At 40.5% G+C, this 20,834-nt stretch overlaps 1 protein-coding gene across 12 annotated transcripts in view; it reads right to left on the bottom strand.

Moving 5' to 3' along the window:
• Positions 1–382: 382 nt before the first annotated feature.
• The window catches only part of Cep63 (centrosomal protein 63), a 43,133-nt gene continuing 22,681 nt past the window's right edge, over positions 383–20,834 (bottom strand). For 4 of the 12 annotated variants that reach the window (XM_021653240.2, XM_060385419.1, XM_060385420.1 and 1 more), the window contains 9 exons: positions 16,847–17,080; positions 16,437–16,570; positions 15,357–15,494; positions 12,158–12,272; positions 9,699–9,896; positions 8,182–8,268; positions 3,651–3,856; positions 2,646–2,925; positions 383–811 (listed from right to left, as the gene is read on the bottom strand). In XM_021653240.2, coding sequence (XP_021508915.1) covers positions 653–811; positions 2,646–2,925; positions 3,651–3,856; positions 8,182–8,268; positions 9,699–9,896; positions 12,158–12,272; positions 15,357–15,494; positions 16,437–16,570; positions 16,847–17,080 — 1,551 coding nt within the window. In that variant the 3' untranslated portion in view covers positions 383–652. The other 8 variants (XM_060385428.1, XM_060385421.1, XM_060385423.1 and 5 more) reach the window with 8 other exon arrangements.

Below are 20,834 nucleotides of genomic sequence, written 5' to 3'. Positions count from 1 at the left end.
ACTTCCTGTACTGGTCTGGCTCCAGCGACCCTCAACTGCCCAGAATCCTGTTCCCCTATCTCCATACCCTCCCTGGTTGTCAGCAGTGTGGCTTCAAATCATACATCTCCTATCTCCCTCTCCTCAGCAAGCACATGCTAAGCACTCACACTGGATGTCCCATGAGTTCCACACACAAAACCCAGCTCTGACCCTCGGCCATCCTGTCTTCTACTTCAGAGTTGGGCAACAGCCTCTTTGCCTCTTTGTCCTCACCGTGGCCCCTGGACACACTTCCAGCCAGACTTCGCACTTAACATGGTGGAAAAGTCTAAGAAGCTGGCTGAGCGGTCACAGCCCACGCTTCCACTACACACTTCCTTTAAGGAAGCTCTGTAGTTACTTTATTTTCAAACGAAGAGTAAAATCTTTATTTTAATTAGTACACAGCTATTTACATTTAAGTCAGAAAAAATGTTTCTTTGTAATAATAAATATTCTTTGAAAAAGTCTGCAAAGTGGTTTATTCTCACAAGTTACTGTTAGAAGAAGTCCTTCAAACAAACCAGTGAAAATGCCCAAGTGCCTGCTTCGCAGACTCTGTGCCGAGGCTCTCGCAGGTATCATCTTCATTATAACTTTATAACCGAGTCTTGTCTGTGGCTGTACAGGGCTACACGAGGGCTGTGAACTGCCTCACTGTCTTCTCACTCTCTCGTTTCAGCTCTTCAAGGTGGGCGTCCAGGCGCTCTAGAATATGGTGAGACCGCAGCTCCTCCTCTTCTAGAAACTTGGTAGCTATTGATCCCAGAGGAGAGACAGGCATCGAGCACTGGCAGAGGGACAAATTGTGATACGTGTTAGGAAGCCAGGATGAATGCCTTGATAATATTTGTGATATTTTCTGCCTGGCAATGTTAAAGGGTAAATTTTTCCTCTGAAGAGATATTTTGATCTTAATGCCAAGAAAGAAAAAAGGTAAGTTCTGAAAACATTTCACCACAGACCTCTTGCTGACCCAAGCAGTGTCTGGGTAAAGTGTGAAACAGGTATAGAAAATGTCATCACTAGTCTGAGAGTATCACAGCTCAGACCTGAACGCCTGTCTGCTATTGAGAGGAGAGTATAGCCAATGCCTGCTATTTCAAAACTCTGAATTTACTCTCACTTTAGAGCACTGAAAATCTACAGAAAACAAATTAAATGCCAGTTAAAAATCAGTACAGGTGATGTTATAGAACCTGGATTTCTGAAGGTAATATAGAAAATCAGCATATGCAGTTCACCCTCATTTATAGTTATATTTCGGAAGCCACCTTAAATGCTGACTTGGCACAAATCACTGCCTCCAGGAGAAATAAGCTCACACAGTACAGACATATATAGAGCATGGGAGATTCTCTTGTCTCCACTTGACAAAACAAGTTTCTGAAGGGAGAAATGACTTTCCCAAGGCTACCACACTAACCGGTGCTGGAACTGAGGTTCTTGCACTATGGGGTGCTACCTGCCACAGTCACGTGAGCACTGAGACAGGAATGCAAAACAAGGCCACCTTTGCTATCTCCATTAGGATCGTGGAAGTCAGCTCTCCTGTTTTGTGTATGTCCACACACGGGCACAACAAGCCAACAGTCAAGTCCAGTGAGCAAAACCAGGCAAAACTGTTGAATGGTCAGAATCAACTGTATTGGCCCAGGAGAATGCTTCCACCAAATACCCGAGTACTTCTGAAGGAAACACAGGATACTCACACCAATTTTCAAAAGTGAGCATCTGCAAAGATCGCTTCATCACAGGCCAGGGGAGGTCAGCTGCCAAGCTGAGTGTTGATTTTTTTTAAGCCACATATAAGTAATAATGGACACTTATTTTGAAAACTAAAGGAAAATCTTTCCATGGAATTGCTGACACGTTTTTTAAAAACAAACAATAGTCAGCTGAGCCTAGTGGTGCATGCCTTTAAGCCGAGCACTCGAGAGGCAGAGATAGGCAGATCTATGTGAGTCTGAGGCCAGCCTGATCTACACAGTGACTTCCCCAACAGCCAGAGGTTACATAGTGAGATGCTGTCTCAAAGGAAAGAGAAAAGAAAAACAAAACAAAACAAAACTAAGGGCACTTAACTTTCACAAGGATGTGATCACAACTGACAACAGGCCAATACAAGTGCTTCCCTACAGAGAGGAAAGAACAGGAGCCTGGTGGTGGGGATGAGGGTCCAGCACGGGGAAGACAGCCCCTACAAACAGGGCCATCACAGGTACCCAAATCACACTCTGTACACCTCAGATGTACCACCCTCAGCCCCCTGCCACAAGACCCTTCCCACCAGCTCCACTCTTCCTTCCTCACTAACCATGCTCTGAGACACCCCCGACATCCAGAGACAGCCCCTGACTCAGTCACTGCAGTATGATCATCCCTCTCTGAGAAAGGCAGGCAGGAAGGGAAAGGCTAAAGTCAGTGAATACCTACATTCATACTGTAAAGATTTCAGAACTTGACTTTGAAAGTCATCTTGGTTGAATGTGCCTTCACAAGTAACACTGCATGGTGAAAATAATACTGAAAGAAAGGTACTGATCGGGATCCAGTAAGAAAAAAATATCACCCTCTTTACCTTAAAATTAAAAATAAATATTAAGATCAGAAAGTTTTCATACCGAAGATGCACACTCTTCGTGGTCATTCGTACAGTCAGACAGACTGTCAGAAAAGTTGGCATCGTGTGTATCTGGCATTGAAGGCAAAGAGTGAGCGTGACATACAAAGTTGGAAGGCAGAGAGACGGTGGAGCTGTCAGAGCTGGTCTGAGAGCTCAGGGGGATGGGGCCCTTGGCCATGAACTCTATGCTATCCAACATTTGTCCTCGAGGCGAGTGGTGGCCTGTTTTGTACTGCTCAGTCTTTATTCCATCATGTCTGTGCTGGCCATGGGTTGGCCTGGATAGCAGATTAGAAAACAAAATAAATGAAAAATTGTAGCAACTTCTCTGTCCAATAAATATGCTGAAAGAAGCATGTTCATCTGAGTGTTAAGAGGCTAAGAAGAAAGACTCTATTGCTTAGAAATGAGCAGTCCACTTGGAGACAAGTGTTCCTCACTCATTCAGGCTCTGCTCTCATGCTTCCACCACAGCAGAGGCCAAACTGCCACTGTGATTCAGAATCATCAGGGCCAGGGCAGGCCCGTGCCCAGAGAAAGCACATAATGTCATTGTGGGTGAGAGTTGGGGTAGGAGTGGGGGTGCCAACAAAGGCTGGTAAGGAAACACACACGCTACAGAGAAAAGCCTGAAGCCACCTGACTTCCCATTGAATGAACCTTTCTTATGGTAACAACCTAAAATTAATTGACCAAAAATACAATGGACTCTCTTCATAAAAAGCCACATTTTACTTCTTTTGGAACAGGTGGGACAGAGGTGGAAGGAGGCAGCATGAAAAGCCTCTGGGGAACAAGATGGTGTTTACAGCTACATCCAGGGTGCACAGAACAAAAGCTGTAATGAAATAAGAATTGAACCACTTGAGCCGCGTGTGCACACTGTAGTCAGAATTAAAGCAGAGCCTGTGATGACTGCACTTCTCTAAGCCAGAAAGTCTTCTCACAGCAGGAAATCACACTGTAGCACACACACTTCAAAGAGACTTTTAAGAAACTTTACGTAAACTCGGCGCTCTTGGACTCGGCTGCTCTGATGTGTGCTAGTTTAAAGATCCTGCCATCTTTTTTGTTGCACACGAGAGTAGCATGCTCCAGCTGAGATTTGGTACACATCAAATCTTTCTGTAGTTGTTGATTTTCAGACACTAATTTATTTAATGTCCCAATATAATTCTCCTGCAGGTCTGCTAGTGAAATCTCTTTTGCCTAATAAAAAAAAAAGAATACTAGAATCACTTGTGTGTTTGGGGGTGATTATGATCAATCTACAATGGTGTGACTGAAATATTTTCTGTTTTAGTTTAAAGTAGTCTATGGCGGCTTTACTTAGAGAAAGTAAAGATTTGTCTTAAGCCCTCTTAAGATGAACACAGAAAAAGCATCAGTCTGCCTAGAGTGAAGAAAGGGAGAAAGTCAGAGGCAGGAGGGCTTCCTCCTCTATTTGGACATCCAAGGGATAGAATCAGAACACAGGAATGCTTTAAGAACCAGACACCAAAAGAAAAAAAAAAACAAAAAAAAAACAGAGACCAAGAATACAACAGCCATGTCTCTTCTTAAAGAATGAGGGGCCTTTCCCCACCCTACTCCCACCCCACACAGAGTACCTGTAGAAGAAAATAAAGAGAACTAATTCAAAGAAAGTAATTTAAACACCAGGTTCTAAAAACAACTCTGGCTCAAAGGGGCAGCTTTTACATAAATAAATAATCTCTCATCTTAGGTGCTCTTTGCACCCACTTTTATAAAAAGTTAGCAAAATAAAAACAGGACTCATATTTATGGCAGGAATTCCTACCATGGACTGTAATCATACATCTTATTTCCTGAAAAACAGGTCTACTTTTTTTTTTCCCTACTGATATGTTTTAATTAGCATTCTACAAAATTATGGTAGGAGAGATGGCTCAGCGGTTAAGAGCACTGGTTGCTCTTCTGGAGGACCTGGGTTCAATTCCCAGCATCCACATGGCAGCTCACAACTATTCATAACTCCAGGATCTGACACCCTCACACAGACATACATACAGACAAAACACAAATGCACATAAAATAAAAAGAAATTGTAAAAAGTTATAGTGATCTTCACAGTTTGACTTTATTTCATTCTCTGTTAAAAAAATAAAAAAGACTGTGAATGTAAGCTGGTCAGTAGAGTTGTGAAGAACATAACTTACTGTCAAGTAACAAAGGTGCAAACAGATCTGTAAACTGGGGATCACAGATCTTTCAGGAGCCGCCCACATCTCACAGTATCTCAGAGAATCATATTCTCAGGACACACGGCTACACTGTCAACGACCCATCTTGTATCTGTAGCACACAGTGTACACTGTGAACTACTACATCTTTAAAGTGGCCAATAGTAATCAGAGCTGCTGCCTTCAGTATAATTAGACTAGTTTGGAAAATTAATCCTTCATAGGTGGTAACTTGAGAAAAGCAATTCCTAATATTATGTTTTGATAATCTGTACATATATTCATGCTGTATGAAACTCTGAAACTAGAGAAAGCTAAAACTGACAGGATTTTTACCAGTTTGATGCCTGAAATCATTAAACCAGTCATTTTTAACCTATGGGTCATGACCCCTTGGGCAAACTTCTGTCACCAAACCTCTATCTCTATTTACATTTATGATTCATAACAATGGCAAAATTATAGTTACGAAGTAGCAACAAAAATAATTTTATATTTGGGGGTCACCATAACATGAGGAACTGTATTGAATGGCTGAAGCATTAGGAAGATTGAAAATTACTGCACATACCTAAAAAAAGATAATACTTGTCTTTCCATGCATCTTTCTAAAAACTCCAAGAGTTAGTACTTTATTAACAATTGCTCGAAGTACATGAATGGGAAAGATAGCATGACAACTGTAGCAGGCATAGACTTAGCGAGTAAAGAAGGGTTAGTGTTCCCATCAGGGTTCAGGAGAACTCTAGGCAGGGTCTGTCTTCAACATTCTTGGAAGCTCTCAGTACTTAAGTGTGAACAGGGACCCACTGCACCACATAAGGGTCTCTAATTCTAATTCGGCTAAATGGCACATCTCTAAAGGACTCTGTAGTGTAAATCAGATTAGTTCATGAATTACTCCTCATTCAGTGTCAGCTTTATCAGGGCATGAAAAGTCATCTCTTGCCTACACTCTCACTCACCTACCTATCTTCTCATCCATTTACTCTCTCACCCACTATTCCATCCAGTTATTGTCCATCCATCCCATCACTGAGCCAGGCAGCTGGTTAGCCAAGTAGCTCTGACCCCTGCCTCCATCCATCTTGCACCTCCTTTATAAAATATTGAGCTATTATAAAATGGGATTGAGATGATGGTTCAGTCAGTAAAGTACTTGCCATGCAAGAGGACCCAAGCTCCAATCTATAACACTGATGTAAATGCTGGCTGAGTGGACATGATGGAATGCCTATAATCGGAGGACTTGGAAAGAGGAGAAAGAACCTCTGGAGCAAGCTGGCTAGCCAGACCAGCCTAACTGGCAAGCTCAGGGTTCAAGTGAGAGAGCCTGCCTCAATACATGAAGTGGAGAATGACAGAGAAAGACAGCAAGTATCAGGCTCTAGTGGACACGTGCACACACACAAACATACACACATGTGCCCACACACATCCAGACAAGCTCTGACCATACACACACACACACAAATAAAAATAAATAATTGTACATGTTTGGCTACTGTCTCCTCTCTTTTTTTCTTATCCATATGGGTTTGTGCTTTAAAAAAATTCTTTCACTATAGTATCAGAGATGTGGAGTGGCAGCAAAACCGAATGAGTATTTCCATCTGCTGTCTTAAATGACAGCATATTTAAGTAATCACAAATCAACCATTTCAGTTGCCAGTTTATTTCGCAATACCTGCTGTGCCCATTTCTGAACTTTTACTCTTACAAGATGGGTTCCTTGGGGATGCAAACTGCTGAGGACACTGAAGAACATGACTATTAATATCACAAATGTAAATTACTCAGGTATACTTGGGGCCATATGTATTTACAAGCTTAATGTCTATGGCTCAATTGTCCCAAAGGCAATATCGATGTGCAGGGGAGGGCCCATTCTCTAAATACTGCCAACAGAGGCCATATACTAGCTTTTAAAATCATTATCAAGCCTATTAGCAAGAAAATTTTTATTTTTAGAAGTTTTAGTTATTAGGGAAGTTGAACAGCTTCCGTCGCTCACTTGAATTTAAATTTCTATGAAACATCTACTTAGTTCTTTGCTCTTTTCCTACTGGATCTTTTCTATTATCTTTGTAGGACATTCTTATGTGCTGATACTTTATGTTAGCCCTGTGTCTGCTTATAGATTACTTCTCCTTGTCTATTCACTTGGTTTTTACTTCTTTTGCAGCGCTAGAGATATCAATCCAGGCCTCATGCTAGGCAAGCACTCTCCCTCTAAGCTATACTATAGTCCCAGGCCTTTTGTACTTTTATTCTGAGCCAGGGTCTTCGCCCAGTTTGGCCTTGAACTCTTGGTCCTCCTACCTCAGCCTCCCAAATAGCTGGGATTATAAGCCTGAGCCGCCATACCTGGCTTCTACCATCAATCTTTTTAATGGAGTCTTCTGCCATCCAGAAATTTTACATTTTTACATTGTAAAATCCTTTATGGCTTCACGATGCTTAGAGAATCTTACCCATCTGAAAGATTATAAAAATAGCCCCCATTTTCTAGTTGAAATAAAGTGTTCTTCTAGCCTTTTGTACTTTCTTCGATCTCAGCCTCCATGACTGAAATTGCAACTACTTGAGAGGAAATACTTGTGTGACTATGCATCTTTTTGGAGGCAGAATGCTCCCTGGAAGTTCAGAAAAAGAGAATTCACTCTTCAGACATTTGACCTACACCAAAAAAAGATGGGTCAGAATAGATGTATCATTTTATAAATCATAATAATTTTGTAATAAAATGCTTAAAGAACATCATACTGTCTGTAAGCCAATCCTGTTCTGATTTCACAGTAGCTTATATTCTAAATTACTATAAATTCTAAATTCTCGTATTCTAAATTACTGTAATGTCTTTAGAGTCAAGAATTTGACTAATCATCCTGTGTTCAATCTAGCACTTACTAAATATTTTAGAATATTTGAGAATATATTATGCCCCATAAAGATATAATAATGAAAACTAAATTATTTCAAAAATGACATGCTTCATAAGAAAGACACTGAGCACAATAGCACAGTTCTACAACCAGCACCCAATGCCCACGTCATACTTACTGTCAGCACTATGCTGGGCCCTTTGCAGATATTCTACTTGCTAAGAACACAAAACACATATGCATTTTGTCACATACATAACAGGAAAAATATCCTACTGCTACAGCAGAAATGCCCTGTGGCAATAGGATACCTGTATTTCATTTGAGACCATCTATACTAAAGGACTGTTATGCTAGTTTAATTCTAACTCTTTCTAACATCAATATCAGCAAAGCTACTTTCAACGGCTTTGAAAGTACAAAAGCTAAGTCTCTATGTGTGTACCTCATGCAGGCCCAGTTCCAGCTTCATCACTGTTTCAGAAAGACGGCGATTTTCTAACTTGAGAGATTCTAGCTGATTCAGAATCTCCTACAAAAGGAAAATAGGGATGGGAGAGCCCACATAAATCGAACATATCTTTCCACAGATAATTTTCACTAGTCTAGCCTATACTCTCCATCCATATAGAAAAAACTTAAAAAAAAAAAAAAAAAAAAAGTATGTATGCAGAGGCCAGATCCAGCAAGTCCTCAGATTCCACCAGTCTCTGCTCCCTCCTCCCAACCCCCAATGCTAGGGTAACAGATCAGAGCATGCAGCCATGTCTGGCTTTTCTGTAGGTTCTGGGAATCTGAACTCAGGTCCTCATGTTTGCAGAACAAGGACTTTTATGCAATAAGCATCTCCCAGGCCCCACACATACTGTTTAAAAGAATGTGTCAAAGGTCTTATTAAATGTCCCTCTCAATGAAGAATGGGAGCTGTAGCAGCAAAATTTCAGGTCATGAGCAGACCCTTAGCCACACCCTGCTTCCACCTCTGGTGTATATTCCACTTCCAACACTTCATGGAACTAACTGCACATTCATACAATGCTCATTTATTTCCAGCCCTCACTCTGCTGAGATTTTCTGCTTGACTATCTCTATGAAAAGATTCCTGCCTTCTTCCTCAGCAGAGACTGTCAGTGCAACTTCCTCACTGGTACTTCTTTAAAGCTCCATCCCACTATCTTTTTCACCCAACCTAAGTAACCTCCTAAGTTTGAGGTCACTCTTATGCATACTCTATCACTTTTTCACTATAGTCTCTATGTCTGGGGGGAGGGGAGATGGGAAATGGCAGCTTCATATAAGGATTTCACAGCCAAATGGCTAGATTTCAGGCTTTCTGTGGAGCCGACTAACCAATGTTCCCATATAAAAGTTCAGGCTTTATCTGAAATCAAATGTGCCACACCAATGTCCCCTCTACTAGCTTCCCAATCATGAGCACCTTTCACAGAAATGCATCATCCTCCCCAACACTTCAACTATTTTCTGTCTCATTACAGAGCATTACTAGGCTGGCCGAGCTGAATTCCTCAGCAACTGTTTCTTCTACTGCCTAATCTGATACCCTAGTCCAATCTAGCACAAAGCCTAGCCAACTGTGCAGCCAAGTATCTTCAGAATCCACCCATTTCCGTCTATGGCCACTGTCCACTGCATCTTATAGCTGTCCTGCTCTGCATGGTCTCCACCTTACTCATTGTCCACTAGCAGCAGTAGAGATCTTTACTCTAGATTTCCACCTCCTGGGCTGTGCTCCCAGCACCTTGCCCACACACCACTGGAGTAGATTTTCCTTGTCTGTGTCCCATCTGGCCAACCCCCCAACCTTCTAACCTGCTTGCTAACCAGCCCAAAGCAGGCATCTACTAAAAGTTCACCAAAGTAAATAAATATGGGAGTTATTCCTTGAATCAATTCATTCTTTGAAAACAAACAGGCACACATCAAGTGGAGAACGGACTTTACCTTATGCTCTACAGCCTTTTCTTCTGCCTTTTGCATCTCTGCCTTGAGCTGCTTTTCCATGTCTGAGGAAGAACACTTGGCAGAAGCAATAGTAATATCTCGCTGGTGTAACTCCCGAGTTAGCTGGGAGATTTCCATCTTCATTCCCTCTAGTGCAGAGCTATAGGTCTGATCAGCCTGCAAAATCTGTTCTTTCAACTACAGAGAAAAAGAAAACACCAACAGTTAAGAGAAATATTTAGAATTCAGGCATGTGATAGTACACAGCAGTAATTCTAGCACTCAGGAAATAGAGCTAGAGGCAGGAAGACCCCAAGATTGAGACCAGCCTGCTCTTGCCGGTAATTTCTAGGCCAGACTGAACTGCACAGGAAGACCCCCTCTCAACAAACAAGGTGTGGGCACGTAGCTCAATGGTATAGCACATGCCTAGCATGCACAGGGCCCTAGAAAAACAGTGTTTAGAGAGAAGGAAACATGGTTAATGGCTGCTAGGACAGGGGTGCTGTCTTCTTCAGTGGCGTAGTAAATGGTAAATTGCTCTAGTACATAACCCTACCAATGTTCATGTAAGCAACCCTAATTAAACTCAGTAGGCCTAAAAGAAAAGCAACATGAAAGTAGGAGAATGACTAGCTGGGAAAGGGGAGATTAGCAGGAATGGAGGATGGAAGAGGGTAATGCGGGTGAATATGATAGCAGTACATAGTATATATATATAAAACTGACAAATAAATGTTTAAAATGTTCATAATTTAACAAAATACACAAAACATTAATAAGGAAATGTTTATCTTACCTCAAGACATGAAATTTTTCCTAGATTAAGTCTGCAGAAGATCAGCAATTTACCAACTTGTAGAGCTATTCTGTACATGTGGTGGTTAAACTCAAAATCATGTAGGAGGTCTCAGAAAGCATACGTTACTCGAACACTGAGAGTCACTGTCAAAGTCTATGGCCAGTATATGTAGAGGGAGACCCTAAGATTTTCATTGTTTTCACAGCTACATAAAATGTTTATCTGGTTTTCTGTCTCACAGGAGAGAAATAACAGAAAGATAAGATGAAGAAAGGGGCAAGAGCCTTTGAGGAAGATAGCTCAGTCTATAACATACCTGTAGCAGGAGCATGAGGACCTTAATAGATTCCTATCACCCACATAAAATTTGCCTTGTAAGTTTACAACATCTATAACCCTAGCATTGGGAAGAGGGAGAGTGGATACAGGTCAATCCTGGAGCTCACTGGCCAGCTAGGCTCATCAATCAATGAGTACTGAGTTCAGCCACAGCCCCTGAAAAATCCTGTTTCAAAGTAGAGCAGGGAAGATGTGCAGCCTTGCCAGGCCACAGAGGAAGACAAGGCAACCAGTCCTGATAAGACCTGATAGTCTAGGGTCAAACAGAAGGGGAGGAGGACCTACCCTATCAATGGACTAGGGGAGAGGCATAGGGAGAGAAGATGGAGGGAGGGTGGGATTGGGAGTTGATGAGGGAGGGGGCCACAGCCGAGATACAAACTAAATAAATTGTAATAAACAATAATAATTTTAAAAGCACTGTTAAAAAAAGTGGAGGGTAAGGGTGCAGAGAGAAATGGCAATAAAAGGCCACCTAATGTCTATTTCTGGGCTCTATACACAGATATGAACACATGTACAAATGCACACGTGCCCACTCGCATGTGCAAACAAACACACACAGAAACTAGCAATAATCTCAAGAAGTTATGAAAAACACAAATTAAGCTAAGTATGCTGACAGACACCTCTAATCTCAATATTTAGAATTCAAAGGCCAGAGGATCATGAGTTTGAGGCCAACCTGGGCTACATATTAAGAGCAAGCCTTAAATAGCAAGTAAATAAATGCCAATAATGAGAGCCCTTTATTAGCTTATTTTTGGTATTTTGAGACAGTCTAGTATAGCCCCTGATTCCCTGTGTCTTTGCCTTCCAAGTGCTAGGATTACAGTGTGCCAGCACACCTGGGAACAGGACCCTTTAATAAAAAGGCTCTGAATAACTCAACAGCCAGTGAGGACACTAACTACTTCATAGCACAGAGAAATTATATATTTATCTTTAGTCAATGAATAAATATTAAATGACAGGTAACATAATATCTTTTTATAAGGCACAATATGATTGTTTGGAAATCATCACAATGTTTAAAGTTTTAGAGTTCAAAGTGAGCATATTTCAATTACATTTTAATTTACTGACTATTAACAACTTTATCCATATACACAATGTACTTTATCACAGCCCCATCATCCTTTCTTATCCCTCCTTCTTACGCTGAGCTGCTGCTGCCCCCAACTTCCACCCAGCCACTCCAGGGTGCTCTTCCCTTGAACATCAGTCTCCCAAACAGACTTCTCTCACTAGCCACCTCCCACCCCAGCCCTGATCAACAAGCACACCCAGCTCTGTGAGCTCAGGCACGGAGTCTCACCTTCTTTATCTCTGTCCTGTACTCATTGTTATGCCCTTCCATCTTCTTCAGTTCTTCGTATTTCTCCATCAGTTCCTGGCTCAGCTGTTTGCATGTTGTACTCACAGATTCCAAACTGTATGGCAGAAATACAACCACATATAAATAAAATGCCCCAAATCCGTAAGATGGGTTATCTAAATGTACCTTATTGATGCCCAAGACATACCCTACTAATATCTTAAACTTCATGTCCCACATTAAAAGTCACTTTCAGTTCCACTATCACCACTGCAGCAAAGCCATCTCCAAACTTTGAGGTAGTTCTGACTTCTGTGTTGACCTCTACTCCTCTTCCCTGACTTAAACTCCACTGGTTACAGAATTATAAAAACACCAGCAACTTCACTAACAGTTTGCTCTAGCTGTATGAGAGGGAAAGCCACCAGAACTGTCACAACAGACTCAAACTTCATCACCCTTAGTGACACATACACACCATGCTATACAAAACCACAACAACAACCTTTAAAGAGTCCCAAATCATTATTCTTACTCAAGAGCCAATCCTTCTGAGGCATAAGAGTCATGGAAGCAACATGCCTCTCATTCCACTGTTCCTTTCTCATATGTTCTTTTTGCTCCTAAACTGCTGAGCTTTGCTGTCTGCCAAATGCCAGGCTCCACGCCTCCCTCTTGTGTCAACACAATCATCCTTTCACCACAATGCACTCCTTCCCCTACTCTTCGGTGGCCAATACCTTCTCAGGAACTAAGTCGGCATTTACCTAATTATAGTCACTCCAGTCCTCATTCCCCTAATCACCTTATATAGTTCATTTTCAATTTTTATAACCTGTCGGTAATTTTTCTTAGAATTTTATAACCTGTCGGTAATTTTTCTTAGAATTTTCTACTTTAAATTCTTCAAGTCCTTTAACATGAATATTTTATCTCTGAAACTGAAAATTCTAAGACTAAAATACTTTATTTCTTACTTCTGCCAAATTTAGCCATTAGCCCTAACCCCTACAGCACACGCTTTTAGACTTTTCTACAAATGCTTAGTACTACACTGTTTCATAAACATAGCCAACTTGCCAGATAAGTTATCATTCAAAAATATCATCTTTGGGGAATGAAGAGATGGCTCAGCAGTTAAGAGCACTCACTGGTTTCTCTTCCAGAGGGCTCAGCTTCAATTCCCAGCACTCACATATTACAATCAGCTCATAAATGTTTGTAATTCCAGTTCCAGGGGAATCTGACACCCTCACTGAGACATAAACGCAAGCAAAACACCAATGCACATAAAATAACAATAAAATAAACTTTAATAAAAAACAACAACATATCATCCTTGTAGTACAACAGCATAAAAACAATCAAACTCCCCCATTTCCTGTTTTAAGTGCTATACAAACTAAACACCACAAATTGTTTAAAACGGTTCTTTTGTCCACTTGATTTTTCAAAGAAAAAAATTCAAGCCATTATTACTGAACACTGTTATTTATCCATTCTAATTTTATTTCCAGAAATTCTAGAATTTGCACTTATTTAGTACTTAGTATATGAATGCAATGTGCTAAACACTGATGCCAACGGAGGAGTAAAACAAAGATCACAGCGTCCTAGCCTCACATGGGGAAAAGCGGGGCCTGAAAGGCTAAGGTGTTTGTACAGTGTAACGCTGAGGGTCAGACTCAGAAGAATAACTTCTGAACCTGACATGACAGTGAAGATTATCAGAAAGCCAATCGGGGAGAAAACTATGATTAAAAACATAAATTTTTGTTCCAGGTGAAACATACTTTTTTTTATTCAAGGCATGTTTATTTATTTATTTCACTTATTTTATGTGCATTAGTGTGAGTGTCAGATCCCTTGGAATTGAGCATTACAGACAGTTGTGAGCTGCTATGTGGGTGCTGGGAATTGAACCCAGGTCCTTTGGAAGAGCAGACAGTGCTCTTAAACACTGAACCATCTCTCCAGCCCCCTGAAACATACTTTTAATCCCAGCACCTGGGAGGCACAGGCAGTCTGACCTCTGAGTTCAAGGCCACCACAGGCTATAGAAGGGAGTTCTAGGACAGCCAGGGCTACACAGGGAAACCCTGTCTCAAAAAAAAAAAAAAAAAAAAATTCATCAGCATCATCATCATAATAGTCAGCTTACTTAACTCAGTCTAAAGCACACACACACCTCAATAGTGATCATCAGTGCCTCACGTACCCTAAACGGTGTAAAGCAGAAGAGTGCAAAAAGAAAGCACACAGAATAAATAATAGTTCTTTCCAGAACAGCAAAGTGAAAACAAAAAGATGTAATGTATAAAGACAACCTAGAAAGTGTCAAATGGCATTTCTTCTTGTTCTATTTTTGCCTAAAGGTTAATAGTTTATATAATTTTTTGCACCACAAAAAATTAGTATACAAGGAAGTATGATAAATGAATTTAAAACAAAATATCAAACTCTTCCCAGTAAAAAAAGTTTACAAATATGATAAACAAGTTTGTAAGTATGGCAACTATAAGCATGATTTCCCACACTATGTCGTGCCGTGCCGTGCCGTGCCGTGCTGTGCTGTGCTGTGCTGTGCTGTGCTGTGCCATGCTATGCTACACTGTGCCATGCCATCATTCAATTCCCAGCCAAGAAAACTGAAATCATACCATAAAAGAGAAAGAACGAACAACACATGCCTACCATGTCCTTTCCAAGAACAGTTTCAGTAAGGCAGTGGGGAGGAAAGCTGAACTGAGGGGGCCTAGAAAGTTAAGGGGTGATGTGGGAACAATCAGAACACACAAATCTTCAAGAATTTGATTCTGAAGAACAGAGAAAGAAGAGACATTCTCATGGAGTAAAAGGTTTACAGGGGTTTAGTTGTTTTCAACATGGAAGAGATCACAGAACACTTTCTGTGCATATAAGCCATCCTGAAGAAGGCCCAAGAAAGGAATCACGGGTGAGACAAGTCAGTCACAGACCCCTCAGCAGATGCAGGCCCAGATCACAGGCCCAGATGCAGGCAAACTGGCAGATAGACATGACACTCTTGTCTGCTTTTTCAGTAAACTAGGAAGTGAGGCCATTTCTGAATGCTAGAGGGGAAAAAACAACTTTATTTTCAACTACTGTGTTATTTTACTGAGCCAACATAAGGATCAAAGTTCACTCTGAAGTTTTAAATGAGTAGCTAATTATCTACCTGCCTTCAAGATGAGTCACTTCTGCCTGCAGGAGTTCTTCACTGGTATGGCTGTAGTTCAAGTGGGAGAGCACATCATCCACAACCCCCTGCCCTTGAGAGATGTACCTCCTTTCTACTTGACAGTTCTCCAGAGGCCTAAAGAGGACAGGGGAAAGGAACAGGTCTCTCTCTTATCTTGGTAAACAAAAACAATGCAAAAACAGACTGTTGTCCCAACTGTTCTTGTAATTAAGATCCATAGAACACTTCCGTTTGTAGTCTGCTTTGTGGGAAAAGAAATAACAGGAGAACAGTTCAGGCTCAGCAGCAATTTAATCTACAAGGATTTGGCATGTTTTTCAAGGAGAAAAGCTATATGAAATAGCAAAAACACTTTGTTGACACTTGACTTCTTCCATCAAAGAAACTGGAAAGTTACAGACAGTCTGGCAAGAACAGAAGCATGTCTGACTTAAACAAAAGGAAGCTCATTTATTCTATTATTTTTAACTAGAACAGTGCCCTAGCAATAATGGATATATAAAACCAGGGCTGGGGATATATAGTTTAGCTGGTAGAGAACTCCAGTGGCATACATGAAGCCCTGAGACTGGGTGTGGTCACACACACTGGTAACCGTAGCACTTGGGAGGTAAAGGCAGGTGGATCAGGAGTTCAAGGTCATCCTCAACTGCACAGTATCTCTAAAGGTAGCCAGGATCCATGAGTTCCTGTCTCAAAACAACAACAATAATAAATCAGTCCTCAAAAGGGCTGGCTCAGTGACAGGCTGTTACCAATGACAAGCAACTAACCCTCACCATGCCCAGTCTCCTAAGGCAGGGAAGCTCTCCAGGACTCAACAAGGAGAGAATAAGGAGTTTCCAACTTCATGATCCTCGGAATCTTAGAGACTCAAATGAAAAGGAGACAAAACCATCCATGTAAATTTTATGACAATAAAAATCTAACTCATAAATTAAAACTGAATAAGACAAGATGATTAAACATGAAAATGAAAATATCTAAATTAAAATCCGCATTCAATTCCAAACCTTCAAATGTATTAGCAGAATAATATTTAAGGTTCAAACAGACCTTGTGTTGTCTACTGTGAGCTGAGTGTCAACTGCCATTAATTTTGTTTGCAGTTTCTCCTGCATTCTTGCCTCAAGGATGAAGCTTTGAGATTGAAGACTTGCCTTCAACTCTTTCTGTTCTTCCTGCAGAGCCTGCAAAACACTCAAGAAAGCAGTCAGATATTATTACAACTTTCCGTTAGCTCTCTTTTTCCTGCAGAGCCTGCAAAATACTCCAGAAACAGAGTCAGATAACATTACAATGTTTCTGTTTCATGAGAAAGGCAACCAGGGAGGCTGACTGTAAGTTTTACGATAAGGACAAGAATTAATACAGCTATCAGCCCAAAGAGGAAGCTGAGCATACTGGAACCTGGTACTAGGACAATCAGTCTCTTAAAACACTCAGACACTAATTCTAACACACACCTCTAATAACTTTTCAGATTCCCTCAGTTTCTCCTCTTTTTGCCGCTGCTCCTTCAGGATAGTCATGTTGGTTCCCACCAGGTCGTTGACCCTCATATTAAGGCGCTCTATTTCCAGTTCATTGGCACAGATGGTGTCCTTGGCCCGCTCGAGCTTGCTGCTCAGGTGCTGGATTTCTGACTGGCTGGACAGTTCTACAGACTCCAATTTCTGTTTCCGGTTGGCAAGCTGGGCCTGGAAACACACGTTAATGATAGGAAAAAGAGAAATGGTAAAAAAATAATCAATAATTGTATTCACTGAGGAAAGAAAAGATTCCCTCATAGGAAGGATTGGTTCAATCAGCAGTTTTTGGACATTTCCTAGATTAAACATAGCACTTGGGAAATTAGGTTCTTTCAGTGGCATTACCTACTGAAGTCTGCTCAAATAAAACCAGTGCAGCAATAGTCTCATGGCCTGTGGTGTGCAATGCTTAACCAGATAGCTCTGCATGCTACCTCAAGTGGTTTTGGCTTCCCACATCCTGGTTTTTTCAAGTTTAAATTCAGTATCCAGACTGGTTTTTCATTTATACATTCAAAATGGACATAAATCATTCATAAAGGTAAATTTCCCTCATTTTAAACATCCCTTAAGGAAAAGGCAAACAATTTTATTGTAGAAATTCAAACAGAAATATCTCTGTGGAAACCATCTGCTACCACTTAAAGCTTCTATTGTGTATCTTACAGTACCAAACTCTTATACTTTATATTATGGTGACACAAAGTAGCTGCTTAAAACAGAGAGACAGAGAGAAGGAGGGAGGCAAAGACACAGACAAATAATTTTGTGTAAATTAGAGCTCAAGGCCGCAGGGTAGAGGCAACTGTTTTGTTTTTTCACCAGATCCCCAGAATGGTATATGACCGAAGATTCAACACAAGTTTAATGCTAACTGCTATGCATGCAATTGTCTCCAGAGTTTCAAAAACAATCTAACCTTCCTCTTCAAGAGAAATCTTACATAGAACCCTCTGCAGAATAAGTAAATGCAGACTGGTTGCGGGCAGGAAGGAGAAAAGGACTGTGGTCCTTTGCTGAGCCTCAGCTTACCCCATCCCTAACCTATCCACCAGGCCCAGAGCTCAAAGCTCACCTGGAAACCTCTGCTCAAATGAGCGCTCAGGAGGACCAACAGCACATAATGGGAAACCTGATCACTATGTGACACTGGGACCTGAAAGCAAATTCAGATTTGGAGCTTTAGCAGTGGAAAGCCACAGTGCAACCAGTTAGTCTAGAGCTGTTACTTCAAAATTAGTGTCTCAGTTTTGAAAATCAGTATTCTTTTACTGATCTACTATTTCACCCATGCAAAAAGACAGCGTTTTCATTACTAGAAATGATATCCCAGGCTATACGGTTCACTGTGGCAGTGTGGCTAATCTGATTTGAAAAATGCTCTAATGCAGTAGGGTACCGATGACTTAAGTTTAAAAAAAATTGTAAAATTAGAACTGATAACAATTTGACATAGTGGGCTAGATAAAATATAATATTAAAATTAACTTTACTTTTTTTTTTTTTACCTTTTTAATCTAACTACAAAAGATGGAAAATTGTGCAACTCATATGTTCCTACAGTGGCACTAATCTCGCTCTTCCTGTCATAAGCAAGTCAGAAAATCACAGAAACAACTCCTAAAAGTACCATTATTCCTCCTAACCAGCTGGCTTTAGAAGCATTTAAAGGTAAATATAATTGAAATCTTTTCTTTTTGCCCAGAAACCGGAATTTTCCCTTATTTGCTAAGCCTTCAACACTGTTTTACTCAATGAAGGGTAGAGTTATCTCAACTACACAAATGACAGCGAAAGAAAAGCATTAAGGCAATTTACCTTAGAAAGACAGAGAGCACTTCAAGTCAGAATGCAGTGGGCGGTAGACACAGCAGGGTCAGAGGTGCACACTGAGCTCAGAGCTCTGTAGGCCCTTCAGGCTGCTGCCTACAGGGATGCTATGGCCTGCGTGGACTCATCTGGAGGTGACCCTGATGGGGAGACAGGGAAGGGCCTGGTGCTGCAATAACTAGGCCTTTATACTAGGATTCCCTGGAAAAGCAAAGCCCTTGCTGCTTCCAACCATGTTGTTCTTAAGCAGTCACCCTGTCTGCTACAATGGTTTCTTTGAAGCCCCAAAACTACATTTAAAAATAAAAAAGAAAAAGACAGAGAAAGGTTGTTCTCATTTTTCTAAAATGAGCATGGAGTATGTAATTTTAATAGCTGAGTAGAATTCAAGCAAATCATGACTCAAAGAGCATGAAGCTATTTTTGAATCTTATTTTTAGATTTTAAAAATACGAAAGAATTTTTGTCAAATTTTTTCATAAGATTTGTCCAATCTCCCAGATTTTCTTCTGTCCCACATATCAACTAACTGTAATGAGTCAAGCTCAATTGGATTCTGCCTCAAACAGACAACTGTGAAAGGGCAGTTTTTAGACAACTGGAGAAAATTGCACAGACTGAATACTAAATTATACTGCTATTATTTATTGTATTGATATTATCCTGTCATATTATAGGAATTTTAAGTCTTACCTATTCTGAAATGAGATGATGTCTATGATTTACTTTGTAACATTTTAATAACAAAAAATAAAGAATAAAAGTGTACACAGTTTCAGTTTTCAAAGATGAAAGAATTGGGCTGGAGAGATGGCTCCTTGGATAAGAGCAGGGGCTGCTCTTCTGAGGACCTGGGTTCAGTTCCCAGTACCCATACTGTAACTCACAATGATCTGTAACTCCAGTTCCAGGGCAATGCCCTGTTCCTGCTCTGAGGCACTGTGACAGATATATATACATTCAGGTAAAAACCCATACACACAAATAAAAGAAAATATATGTTTTTTTAAGTTCCATGTCCTTCTTTAAAACAAAACAGAACAAAAAAGTTCCAAAGAACAGTTGTGCAGCGCGTGTTGTTAACACTAGAAAGAACAGCTGCACAGAAAGCCAGGTTAGGTGAAAGCCAGGTTAAGTGGTACAGGATTCAGCTCACTGGTACAGTGCTGCCAAGTATGCGTGAGGCCCTGCTTTCAATACTACCCAGAAGAGAAAATAAGGTACAATTTCTGTTACAAATTTCGAATGCTCATTCATACACAAGATTGGCAAGATGATGACAACTATTAACACTAGGTAATGGGCACACAAAGATTTAATTAATGCTCAGTAAAGATAATCATACAGCACTGATTGACACAAACTGAGTCACAGGAAGCTTTAATTCTTATTTAGCTTGCCAAAGGAGAACCAGAAATGCATTTACATGTAATACTTCTAACTAATCAGATAACTTTTTTTAAATAAAATTATGAGAACAATTATTCAAATGTCCTTAGTGGGTACAAACGATGTCGGCTCTTTACAAATATCTTATTCTAGCTCTAGTTGAGTGAATAGTAAATAAAAACTCCATTTTTACTAACAAGGAAATTTGAATTATAGAATTAGTCACAATAATAATTTGACAGCAGTGACTTAAACACTATATAATTAACAAATAACATGACTAAAATGTGGATTGAAAAAGCAAAAGCTCAGTTTGTTCTCTCACAGTCTAACAGCTACAATTAGAATACAGCAGTCATAGCCTCTAAGAACACAGAACTTTCTCAATCAGGTTAAACCGTCATCCCTGTCTCACTCCCTCCCCAAAGAGGGCTCCATTGTCCCATGTTGCCAGTAGCTTCATGCAGATGACAAAATGTCTTCATTCTGTGGAATTTAGGGCCCTCCATGAAAGTCTCCGTGGAGATTCTCATAGCAAGAATATTTACAATAGTGCACTAGACCGCTGGTATTTTAGGGACACAAAGAAGATGCCAATGCTTAAAACAGCAAATAAAATGAAGTCTTAAAAGAAAAGAATCCAAACATCTTCCTCTAGCTCTCTGAACTTACCAAGCTGTTCTGACATTCTAGAAGCTGAGAT

This window comes from Meriones unguiculatus, chromosome 6, assembly GCF_030254825.1.
Source record: "Meriones unguiculatus strain TT.TT164.6M chromosome 6, Bangor_MerUng_6.1, whole genome shotgun sequence".
Classification (NCBI taxonomy): domain Eukaryota; kingdom Metazoa; phylum Chordata; class Mammalia; order Rodentia; family Muridae; genus Meriones; species Meriones unguiculatus.
The sequence above is the reverse complement of the archived record's forward strand: the minus strand, read 5'-3'. Positions and strand labels throughout refer to the sequence as shown.